The sequence below is a fragment of the Mchenga conophoros genome, linkage group LG7 (assembly GCF_057382185.1).
Source record: "Mchenga conophoros isolate Kocher_MC1m ecotype Shallow Benthic linkage group LG7, M_conophoros_male_GT1.1, whole genome shotgun sequence".
Taxonomy (NCBI): domain Eukaryota; kingdom Metazoa; phylum Chordata; class Actinopteri; order Cichliformes; family Cichlidae; genus Mchenga; species Mchenga conophoros.
This window is the reverse complement of record NC_140532.1, coordinates 14,419,353-14,432,368: the sequence shown is the minus strand read 5'-3', so window position 1 is coordinate 14,432,368 and position 13,016 is coordinate 14,419,353. Positions and strand designations below refer to the sequence as shown.

Below are 13,016 nucleotides of genomic sequence, written 5' to 3'. Positions count from 1 at the left end.
GACTGTGTTCATTTCAATGCAGCGCTGTCTGAGGTTCAATTCTTCATTCTCCTACAGAGAGTCCTCAAATTTTCCTATTGTTTAAATTACAATATTTTCAGCAAACGATAAAACCTACAAATTTCAAATTATTCAGACTAAACAGTTTAAAATAGGCTTTAACTTATTTGTAAAACACCGCGTTCCATTTTTAATTTACATTTTTCTGCAGCATCTCATTGCTGTGAATAAACTCAGTGAAAGATCCAGTTGGTGGTTCAGGAATATACCACACTGCATTGCAATATATATTTACATTCGTAATTTGAGGTTATTAATCTACTTTGTCATTTTTTGTAACTTTTTTGATTACACTTTTGTGTAGCTGTGATTATGAAGAACATGTTAAACTGACAAATTCTTTCTACTTAGTACGGTCTCCATCTCAGTGAGTACATCCACTTTTTATGGCTGTATGTACATTAAGTATAGAGCGTGAATCACTATGAATCTGAAAGCTGACAACAGATTTTACATGCATCTACTTGACTTAACAATCTTGGAAAATTACTGAAAGTTAAAAAGTGGGCATTTTTCATACAGCATCTAAAGGCTGTCAGATGTTCAGCAATGAAAGCACATCTATCAAATGAAACAGCTGTGTAAGCAGTGTGCTGCTGAGGGGACTGACCTCTAGCTGTTCTTTCTGCACGGTGACCAGTGAGAAGACGCGACTGCCTTCATCTCCACAAACAGCCTTCAGTTCTTCTTTGTTCAGGGAAAACAGCTGAGCCCCAGTCAGGATCCCCAGACAGTCAACAGTTCTGCAGAAAACAGTCACACAATTAAAAGACAGTATTTACTAAAACAACATTGCTTCCAAAAGAGAGCACACTGCTAAAGGACCATTTAAAAAAATGTATCCCATTATAACAAAGCATGACAGGAAAAGATACGTATCATCAATAATATTATTCACATTGTCATTTCCTGCACCTGGGTCACGTGACAGGCTCACTGAGACATGTTGCTATACTTAGACACAGCTTAGCTTTGTGCTAAATGCTAACTAGCCACATATGCCAAGGTGGTAACGCTTATATGGTTACAGAGTAACAAGGCAAACAGACACAGCCACCCCACTCTGCATCTGTTCATAAAATAAAGAAAACCTTTAATCACTCCTTTCTGGCATCTCTGTCTGAACTTAAATAGATCGCTTTTTTGCACCAGACTACACCTCGAGGCTAACACCTTTTAAGCCACTAGAGGTCAGTAAAGACATGAAATTCAGCAAGTGATACTCAAGTTGCTGTCTAGGACCTAATATTTATCAAATATAAGAAATACACATTAAAAAGACAATAAATCCTCTTTCTTTCAAATTATTTCTTTTCAAACCAACTGACTTATTTACTGTTTACTTGGAACAAGGATGCACAGAGCGAGATGATGCAAATTCTTTGCAAAAAAGGCTCATACTGCACCAAACATCTACTTAGCGAATTAGAAAATTTGTTATGCACCCTATGTGGAGTTTAACAAATGATTTGGCCCACAAGCCGTGAGTTGTTTATCCCTGCTTTTAAGGCGTAGGGAGGTATTTTGATTTGGTGGATTAGTGAGAGTTGTGGGTAACTTACGATTTTGAGAAGCCTTTTGAATTGAGCCATGCAGTCACTTGCTCTGGCTTTGAGCTAGATTTGAGCAGGACTTGAGCGCTGGCTGACGGTCGTTCCACGTGCAACTTCCTTGGGGGCTGCTTGTTATTGATTTTAGTCAGCAGCTCCTCTATCACTGCAGCATGGAAATATGATGGAGACAAAAGTCAGAGCAAGAACAGCTACCTCTTAAAAAAACAACAAACAACAAACAGGGGGAAAAAAACATAACTGGAATTTCTGATTACTTTTTAACCCTTACTTTCACTCTTGGGTCTTTCCTTCTTGAAGCTATTTCCAGGGCTTCGAGACCCAGGGGAGGACGGGCTGTAACCTTGCTGCACACACAGAAACACAAACACAGGTCATGAGAAAGCAATCAAACCCAGCATTATTCCAAAAAACTGGTTTGTCTTTTATCTCATTCTGCTTGACTAATTCTTGCCAAGTAGCCAAAAGCAAAGTACGTGTGGGAGGTTCTCACACATAGACAAGTGTTTGCTGGAGGGCATTTCTTTAAGCAAGCAGCAGGTACCTATAAGAATGCAGCGTAAACTTTTCTTATTTACGAGACCACTTTATTACAGCTCTATCATGAAATGATAACTTGACTTTAATCCCGGAAGTATCCTGTGAAAGAAAATCATATCCAGCTAGTGATAAAGAAACCTTGACCTTTCTCGTAAGCTTATAGGGATAATTAGTTATTGTCGTCCTGGAATCCATCACAACACCTTTTAGACAATACATCTGGGCTTTTTCAGAGGTGGGAAGTAACAAAGTACAAATACTTACAACTTTTTATTTTTATTCTTTAAATGTTTTTTTTTTTTTTTTTTTTTTTTTTTTTTACACAGATATCTTTAGTTTCTACTCCTTGGAAAAATTCCTTAGAATTTTGGTTCAGATGTATCATCTATGGCATTTATACTGGGAGTTTACAGGGAGTGCAGAATTATTAGGCAAGTTGTATTTTTGAGGAATAATGTTATTATTGAACAACAACCATGTTCTCAATGAACCCAAAAAACTCATTAATATCAAAGCTGAATGTTTTTGGAAGTAGTTTTTAGTTTGTTTTTAGTTTTAGCTATTTTAGGGGGATATCTGTGTGTGCAGGTGACTATTACTGTGCATAATTATTAGGCAACTTAACAAAAAACAAATATATACCCATTTCAATTATTTATTTTTACCAGTGAAACCAATATAACATCTCCACATTCACAAATATACATTTCTGACATTCAAAAACAAAACAAAAACAAATCAGCGACCAATATAGCCACCTTTCTTTGCAAGGACACTGCCATCCATGGATTCTGTCAGTGTTTTGATCTGTTCACCATCAACATTGCGTGCAGCAGCAACCACAGCCTCCCAGACACTGTTCAGAGAGGTGTACTGTTTTCCCTCCTTGTAAATCTCACATTTGATGATGGACCACAGGTTCTCAAAGGGGTTCAGATCAGGTGAACAAGGTGGCCATGTAATTAGTTTTTCTTCTTTTATACCCTTTCTTGCCAGCCACGCTGTGGAGTACTTGGACGCGTGTGATGGAGCATTGTCCTGCATGAAAATCACGTTTTTCTTGAAGGATGCAGACTTCTTCCTGTACCACTGCTTGAAGAAGGTGTCTTCCAGAAACTGGCAGTAGGACTGGGAGTTGAGCTTGACTCCATCCTCAACCCGAAAAGGCCCCACAAGCTCATCTTTGATGATACCAGCCCAAACCAGTACTCCACCTCCACCTTGCTGGCGTCTGAGTCGGACTGGAGCTCTCTGCCCTTTACCAATCCAGCCACGGGCCCATCCATCTGGCCCATCAAGACTCTCTCATTTCATCAGTCCATAAAATCTTAGAAAAACCAGTCTTGAGATATTTCTTGGCCCAGTCTTGACGTTTCAGCTTGTGTGTCTTGTTCAGTGGTGGTCGTCTTTCAGCCTTTCTTACCTTGGCCATGTCTCTGAGTATTGCACACATTGTGCTTTTGGGCACTCCAGTGATGTTGCAGCTCTGAAATATGGCCAAACTGGTGGCAAGTGGCATCTTGGCAGCTGCACGCTTGACTTTTCTCAGTTCATGGGCAGTTATTTTGCGCCTTGGTTTTTCCACACGCTTCTTGCGACCCTGTTGACTATTTTGAATGAAACGCTTGATTGTTCGATGATCACGCTTCAGAAGCTTTGCAATTTTGAGACTGCTGCATCCCTCTGCAAGATATCTCACTATTTTTGACTTTTCTGAGCCTGTCAAGTCCTTCTTTTGACCCATTTTGCCAAAGGAAAGGACATTGCCTAATAATTATCCACACCTGATATAGGGTGTTGATGTCATTAGACCACACCCCTTCTCATTACAGAGATGCACATCACCTAATATGCTTAATTGGTAGTAGGCTTTCGAGCCTATACAGCTTGGAGTAAGACAACATGCATGAAGATGATGATGTGGACAAAATACTCATTTGCCTAATAATTCTGCACTCCCTGTAAAGTGGGCTGGAGTGAGTGTAGGTGTTGTGGCCTTGGTACTTCAGCATCATGCTAGCTACAGAATAGCAGTGAGCATAAAGAAAGTAATGTTTTTTTTTAATGGTAGGCAATTTCAAATTCAGTGTTTCTATCAGCTCAACAAACATCAGCAAACACACAAACTGTTTGTGTGCAGTTTGTCGCACAGTGCGTTGCTAGCTAAATGTCCAGATGCTGTATTTCACAGGGAGAGAAAAGAGGGCAAGATAAGTTCATTCAGAGATGGAGAAAGATGTAAGAAAGCCAGGAGAGGAGAGGAAGAAGAAGGAAGAAAAACTTTGCATGAAAATACTCTGTAGTTTTTAAATGGGATAAAGAGGTTACTTTACAGTACTGTGGGGAATTTATAGTAAAGCACTGCGCTGGGCTGGTGCACAGTGGCTGTGGTGCTTATGGTCAGTTACAGCTTACATGAAGTAGACTAATTTCCATTTAAGATGATGATGTTTAGATTAATTAGCTGAATTCCAACTTTATACCAACTATATGCTGTCTAGTATAAAGAAACAGTATAATGTTAGTGTCGCAGATGGACATCACCCACCATAACTTGCGAAATTCAGTTGTGTAAATGCACAAAGAGCAGCACGTCAGCTGATCACAGCCCATAAACTAAGAAAATATACTGACGCTCACATTAATTATTATGATTTGTGATTCTTTCCCCACTCTGAGCCACTACAGAGATCTTAGAGTAATCTATCTATCTATCTATCTATCTATCTATCTATCTATCTATCTATCTATCTATCTGTTAGGGGTGCAACGATACTCGTATCGATATTGAACCGTTCGATACAGTGCTTTCGGTTTGGTACGCATATGTATCGAACAATACAAAATTTTTAATTTATTTTATCAACTTTCCTTCTGACGATGCTGTCTGTGTTGAGCGCTCAGTGGATCTGCGCTCGACAGTGCAGCCTAGGCGGAGTAGTCGAATGCAGATTAACTGAGCACAGGGCAAGCTAGCGAGACAGAAGTTAAGCTCTCCTTGCAACATGGCAAATTGAACCCCCCCCCCCAAATTCAGATCTGGCGTTTGGAATTATTTTGGTTTTCATGTGACGTATGACCCTGAAGGTAAGTGCGTCATGGACTAAAGTAAAACAGTATGTTGGATGTGCCACACAATGCTCAATTACATGGGTGGGAACTAGTGTGTTAGCGCAGTTAGCTCGTTAATGTGTTAACGGAGATTTGCCCTGTTGTGGCGTTAACGTCATTTCAACGAGATTAACGCTGACCTGCACTAGTGGGAACACAACGAATATGACTGCACGTTTACACTGACATCATCCTAGTGCAAAGACAAGTGGAAGCAGACAAAAACAACAAGCATGCATGCTACAAACTTTACCCGAGTCATTTAGACAGCCGTTAGCACATGATTCTCCTTATGGGGACCTGATATGTTTAATATTGTGGCGAGCTCAGACAAGGTGGAGACGGAGGTGTCGTTTGGTCTTGCTTCCCGTGAGCTAGCCAGGGAGCACAGCCGTTTATTGACATCTGCAGAAGAACACTGCCGCTAGCTAACTGCTCAGCGCGGCAACCGCACAGCAGCAACAACAACAACACACAGGGCGCCCTCTGACCCCGGAAGGACACACCGTCGCAGCGAGAGGGCGTCACCCGTCACTATGGCAACATAAACAAAACATAACTGTACAAACAGAACCCCGAACAGCCCTGACCCGCTACATAGCCCCCACCTAAGGGGTCAGTCGTCCCCGACGACCCCATTACCCCACACAAAGTCCTGCAAATGTCCAGGTGCCTTCTTTTGGCTCACCGGCCGGTCACGACCGGCGGGGGAAAAGTCACTCGGGTCAGAACATGGGGTGCCACCATCATCCCACTTCTGACACCAATGTGGCGAGCTCAGACAATGAGGAGACAGAGGTGTCGTTTGGTCTTGCTTCCCGTGAGCTAGCCAGGGAGCACAGCCGTTTATTGACATCTGCAGAAGAACACTGCCGCTAGCTAACTGCTCAGCGCGGCAACCGCACAGCAGCAACAACAACAACACACAGGGCGCCCTCTGACCCCGGAAGGACACACCGTCGCAGCGAGAGGGCGTCACCCGTCACTATGGCAACATAAACAAAACATAACTGTACAAACAGAACCCCGAACAGCCCTGACCCGCTACATAGCCCCCACCTAAGGGGTCAGTCGTCCCCGACGACCCCATTACCCCACACAAAGTCCTGCAAATGTCCAGGTGCCTTCTTTTGGCTCACCGGCCGGTCACGACCGGCGGGGGAAAAGTCACTCGGGTCAGAACATGGGGTGCCACCATCATCCCACTTCTGACACCAATGTGGCGAGCTCAGACAATGAGGAGACAGAGGTGTCGTTTGGTCTTGCTTCCCGTGAGCTAGCCAGGGAGCACAGCCGTTTATTGACATCTGCAGAAGAACACTGCCGCTAGCTAACTGCTCAGCGCGGCAACCGCACAGCAGCAACAACAACAACACACAGGGCGCCCTCTGACCCCGGAAGGACACACCGTCGCAGCGAGAGGGCGTCACCCGTCACTATGGCAACATAAACAAAACATAACTGTACAAACAGAACCCCGAACAGCCCTGACCCGCTACATAGCCCCCACCTAAGGGGTCAGTCGTCCCCGACGACCCCATTACCCCACACAAAGTCCTGCAAATGTCCAGGTGCCTTCTTTTGGCTCACCGGCCGGTCACGACCGGCGGGGGAAAAGTCACTCGGGTCAGAACATGGGGTGCCACCATCATCCCACTTCTGACACCAATGTGGCGAGCTCAGACAATGAGGAGACAGAGGTGTCGTTTGGTCTTGCTTCCCGTGAGCTAGCCAGGGAGCACAGTCGTTTATTGACATCTGCAGAAGAACACTGCCGGTAGCTAACTGCTCAGCGCGGCAACCGCACAGCAACAACACACAGGGCGCCCTCTGACCCCGGAAGGACACACCGTCGCAGCGAGAGGGCGTCACCCGTCACTATGGCAACATAAACAAAACATAACTGTACAAACAGAACCCTGAACAGCCCTGACCCGCTACAATATGCTGCTGAGAATATAGCCCAGAAGAAGCGTATAGTATAGCTTTTATTTTGGAAAGAGCCATTTCTGTGTAATAAACGCTCTTTTCCAAAGATGAGTGATTCCTCAATCAGATACAGGGCTCGCAAAATCGCTAGCCAGACGTCCCGGGGTTAGCGATTTTTCCAGTCAGGCTACCAAAATCTATCTGCCCTGCCCGTCGGGCTATTGTAGGAAGCAAAAATATATGTCAATGCTTTTGCATTCTTTCGGAAATGTAGCTGGGTAATTATGTCATTGGCATCGATGAGCCACTGTCAATATGTGACATATTGAAATCCCGTTTGAATTTGCGCTTGTTTTTTGCTTTTACTTTGCAATCACGCAAACTGTGTATAGAGAGCGACAGCACTGATTGGTGAGTGATGATAATTTGCGCACCAATTCCTCTGACATCGTCTTATCAATCGTTAGCTTACTATGCAAACATGACAAGTGAAATCTCCCGCAGCTTAAACATATGAGAGGTTGATCGCGCAGAGAATCGCTGACCGTTGTGTGTGTGTGTAAAAGCAGCAGGATATATATTTCAGTTCTGCTGAGCCAAATAAGACAGGTCAGGGTGAAGAAGTGACAGCCAAAGAAAAGCTTACCACAAAATGGAAAAGTTATGACAAATCAGTCTATAAGGCAAAAAGAAAGTGCAGCTTTATGGTTTCATGGACAAAAGAATTTCTGTGGCTGCAATATGACGAGCTATATAACCGGGGCTGCACATAAGTGGTCCACAGGTGTGCATTCGCTGTCAAAAAAAAAAAAGGCGCACAAGATATGAAGTTGCAACGCGTGTTTGCATACATAAGATTTTCTGGAGGAGGACAGACATTTGTTTAGAACTCTTAAAGATGTCGAAGAAGCAAGCTCCTTTAAGCAATTACTTTGGTGTTCCTCTACCTCCAAACAAATGTCAGAAGGAGTCCGAACCACAAAAGAAGCGCGTATTCTCGGAAAAGTGGTTGCAGGAGGTGAGCTGGTTTCAAACAAATGATGAACGCACAGAGATGTGGTGCGGAATGTGCCGTGAAAATCCCACTCTAGCCCCCAAAACAGTGCTTTTATATGGACGCAAACGCGCGTTGCAACTTCTTATCTGGTGCGCGTCTTTTATTTTGACAGCGAATGCGCACATGCAGACCACTTATGTGCACCCGTGTAAATAACATAATGTTCTGCCGGGTGTGTTGTTGGTTTTCTCTCGATTTCTGAGTCGACAAGCGCCTTTGTTACTGGGACCAGTCATTTTAAGAAAGGCCCCCATTAGAACCCATGAGAAATGCAAGAAATGCATTATTGCTCAGTCTGCAATATCTTTCCCAGAACAAACACCAATTGCAAATAACATACGAAAAATAAACCTGAAAAATCTCTTTAGAACAGCGTACTATGTTGCAAATAGTGAACTACCACTGGCAAAATTTAGCAGTCTTTGCAAACTTCAAAAAGCAAATGGCCTAGATCTTGGTTCCACTTGTCTCTTACCCGTGACTTCAGTGGAAATTTCAAATTCAGGATCTGACACAGACTGATTCATGTCCTACACAGTTCTTACAAGTTCATAGAAATTTCTGTTCAATTAGAACCAAGTATTTGAGTTGATGATTGTAATTTTTATACAATGTTGTAATTTGTTTTTCAACAATTTTTTGATTAATGTTTTGTTTCCTTTACAATATTATACTTTAATGTATAATATTGTAAAGGAAACAAAACATCAATCAAAAAATTTCTCTCTTTTTTATTCGGGCTACTTAAATTTATTTTGGGCTACCAAAAACTGAAGAGTCCCTGCCCGAAGGGCTACCAGGGATTTTGAAATTTTGAGAGCCCTGAGATATATTTATTTTTTTAATTACTTTTGTTTCAGCAACATTAAATTTAAAAACTGTACTTTTGAGTTAAAATATATATTTATAATTTTAATAAATGACAAATTAAAAAAGCATGAACATTTTTTTTGTATCGAAAAAATATCAAACCGTGACACCAAAGTATCGAACCGAACCGTGAATTTTGTGTATCGTTGCACCCCTACTACCTATCTATCTATCTATCTATCTATCTATCTATCTATCTAGTATACTTTGCATAAAAACAGATAGAGAAGAATTTTGGTAGAACTGTCCTTCAAGGATCTACTTTTTACTTTCTTACTCTGAGTACATTTCAGAGCCTGTATTTTTTACTTTAACTTGAATAAAGAAGTTGATTTAGTACTTCAACTTTTACCAGAATATTTTTAACACAAGTATCTGTTCTTCTACTTAAGTACAAAAAGTCTGTACTTTTGCCTCCTCTGGTCTATGAAGTGAAGATAAGATTACAGCTAAAGTGACATGGCTCTGTACAGTGTAAACAAAGGTGAAGAAAAAAATGAAAAGTATTATTTGTCCTGTGGCTGCACTGAATTCTTTTATTATTGTTACTAAAAAAAAAACCCACTAAAAAACACATTCTTTTTACAGACACATGAAAACATTTTCCTTCCTTTCTTTTTCCAAAGCAAAAAATGGAAACAAAACAATGGACCATTTTTTTAGGTATCTTAACCAAGGGTTGAGAACGGAAAAGAAAGGAAAAGAAAAGATCAAATTCCATGCAGCAGAAGCACTTATATGATCTTATTTTATTACACACATTGTTTTTCCTTGGCAAAGTCTGGCACTGACCAAAATGCAGCCTGACTGCTGAGAGCTCAGTCAGAAACCCTCATGCTGCAAGCAGAGCTGAGAAACAGGCTGCTGAGGCATGTGAGAAGTCACTCAGTGTGGCTATATTAAATTACACACTAGTTTAGACACAGAAGAATATCAAACAAAATAACATCTAAACAGCTAAGATGCATGGGATTTAAAGGATAAAATAAAACCCAGATGTAGCCCATCCAGCTCATGATACTTCACAAATCACAGGTAAATCGTAAGTAATGCATGAAGTACAGAAAGAAAGTTACAAGTTTTGTTACAACAAACTAATTAAAATTCACTGAGAAGTCAATAGAGTCACATCCAGGACAAATTAATTACTAAAACCTGACCAGCGTTTTAGGAATAGCAGAGATTCTTATGAAAATAGAAACAACCCCTGTGACCTTGAACTTGAGTACAGTTTGGTTAAAGACCCATCAGGTGATCACTGTGTTTCACTGCATTCTGAGTAATACTCTAGCAGGAATAGCAATTCTCGCGAATTGTGGCGGGACGGATTCATGCCTCATCGTTGCCATTGCATGAGCTCATCGGCTCTTGGGCACGATGAACTAACAAGTCACTTTTGTTTCATGACATGAGATGCCATTGGTAACAGCTATGTTTTTCACAAATTACTATCAATCTAATCTAATCTGTTATCGTGAATGCTTTATAGCAGTCAGATGGACTTCAGAACTGTGGTGTCATGACTAGGAAGGATCTTAAACTTTGGGTAAACAATAAAGTCTAAACAGTCAAAAGTGTGTGTTTTATTCGTTTTCAAATAGAACCAAAAAAGAGTTTTAAAAATGCAGACGGGCGGGTGTTGGTCACCTGGTAGGAGTAGGGGACCTCTGGCTCTTCTATTGTCACAACATCCAGGATGTTATATGGGACATAGCCGGCTTGCCCGCTGCGGTTCCGTAGTTTCCACCACTGTTTTTCATCCTCTAACACCTGCAAAAGACAGTTCACGCATTACTCCACTGTACTGCAAATGGTGACAGACGCTTGACCTGTGCACAGCTGAAATTGGTTTGCTACCATTTGTGTTTTAGCACCATATGACGGGTTTACAGGTAACACACTCCCATTCAGCAGATAAAATGTCCAAGTTAATGAGTAAAACTATCAAATTGGTTGAAATTACAAACGTCAAATGAAGGACAAAAGAATATGTCATTACAACCTCGAGGACTTCATCCTGCAGCACTGACAGCTCGTTGGCATTCCGCGCGACAAAGCTGTAGCGAATTTTGGCATATTTGGGGGCCTGAGGGATCCCATTGTAGGACCTGTGGAGACACATGGTGTCAAAGTTTTATATTTTGTGATATCGCATGTGGAAAAACACCAAAAAATAAATAAAAATTATGTGGAGGACCTCATTACTTACCCATTTAAGGGGCTTGAGGGATGAGGCCTGTAATACTGAAAAAGAACCAAAAATAAATAAACAAATTTACAGATACCGGCATTTATTTTTTCCACAGGTAGGGAACATTTAATAAAAGCCTTACATCCTCAGGTTTGTGTTTACTGTAAGTTGGGCTTGAGGGGGAAGCTAGGGGGGCAGAGGGTCCTTCCGTTTCCCACGGGGATGTCAAGAAAAGATCCGCCGGCGGCTCCCAGCCGTTTCGAAACTTCGGGTAATAAGGAGGAGCGCACTGATCCCTCGGCCACTCGGCTCTGCAGGAAGACGAGTGAAGGGATGGTCAAAAAAATTGCACTTGAGCTACTCTACTGTGGAGACAGAGCTAGCAGTACCAGTGCAGATGCTGAACTGGTCATTGCTGTTCATGGGGAAACTGCCATAATGTTCAGGGGGTGCTAAACTTCTTCATCCATCCAAATCTATGAAATCAGATCTCACTGCACAATGAAAAATGATCATAATTTGCTCAAATTTTTTTTTAAATTTTCAAGGTGTTTTGCGTCCTACAAATGCTAATTAAGACAGGGGATATATCATTAGAAGAAAATGCAGATTTTCATCTGAAAATGCTTACAGTATGTTGAAGGTAACCGTAACACTGTAGATTTATAAATATATTATAAATATATTTATTCTTAATTTTAAACATATATGTTTTTTTGATGTTCTATTGAAAAAGCTGACTGTAAATATGAAAAATGACAGCATTACTCACATAATTTTAACTAGCTTACTATGACGTCTTGTAATGATTAGACATTAGGTCTATCGTACATGAACCTCTTAACTATTTTACAAACAAACAAGTACAAATTCCTTGCAGTTCTGCATGCTTCTGCAATTGAGGCAAATATGTAAGTACCTGCACCTGTTACTGTATGTCATGCTTGTGCCATGAAACACATTTGACACTGGGACAGATAATTTAGGATTACATTTACTATATTTAGATTTAGAATTAGGACACAATAACACATGCATGCATGACATAAGCCAGCTTTGGCTTCATTTAGTTTCAGTCTCTGTAGATTAGTTCAACTTTTAATTGTCATACCGGTATATCAAATTAAACATCGCTGCTAGAGTAAAACATCCTAAAACAACACTTTGCAGCCCTGTTTAGCTTTGTCGCTTCTTTAATTGCAACTGTAAAACGTAGTTCAGCATTTTACGCAGGACCACATGGTCACCCCGACCCCCCGCAGGGCAAGATTGCGACAAAAGAGATCCATGTCACAAGCACTGAATCATAACCAGAGTGTTTGTATCCATGACAACACCGCAAATATACCTGGGTCTGGTCCAACCTTCCCCAAGCAGTTCAAAGATGGTCATTTCTTTTGGTGTGAGGTGTCCCCGCAGGAAGTCAACAGCATCTTTACACAGGTGAGGAGACATGACTGAGCGCGGCAGGTCAGGACTTCCACAGCTCTGCAGCACCTGTAGATGCACCAAGTGTTTACAGCTGGCATAGCATTCACCATACAGAAGCATTACGGTGTATTACCTGTAAAAGTATCACTTAGAGCTCTTTTTACATTTTTTTTAAACAGTTATGCAAACTTGGTATTTGAGTGTTGAATTCAGCATGTAAACGTTTACCATTTTCACTTTACTGCACAAGTAAAAG

The 13,016-nt window shown here is 41.4% G+C and overlaps 1 protein-coding gene across 3 annotated transcripts in view; it reads right to left on the bottom strand.

Moving 5' to 3' along the window:
• Positions 1-13,016, bottom strand: part of eps8l2 (EPS8 signaling adaptor L2) — a 31,026-nt gene that overhangs the window by 1,359 nt on the left and 16,651 nt on the right. For all 3 annotated transcript variants that reach the window (XM_085282333.1, XM_085282332.1, XM_085282331.1), the window contains 8 exons: positions 12,678-12,826; positions 11,472-11,640; positions 11,348-11,382; positions 11,141-11,246; positions 10,786-10,908; positions 1,903-1,978; positions 1,623-1,776; positions 671-803 (listed from right to left, as the gene is read on the bottom strand). In XM_085282333.1, coding sequence (XP_085138459.1) covers positions 671-803; positions 1,623-1,776; positions 1,903-1,978; positions 10,786-10,908; positions 11,141-11,246; positions 11,348-11,382; positions 11,472-11,640; positions 12,678-12,826 — 945 coding nt within the window. The remainder of the gene's footprint in view (positions 1-670; positions 804-1,622; positions 1,777-1,902; positions 1,979-10,785; positions 10,909-11,140; positions 11,247-11,347; positions 11,383-11,471; positions 11,641-12,677; positions 12,827-13,016) is intronic.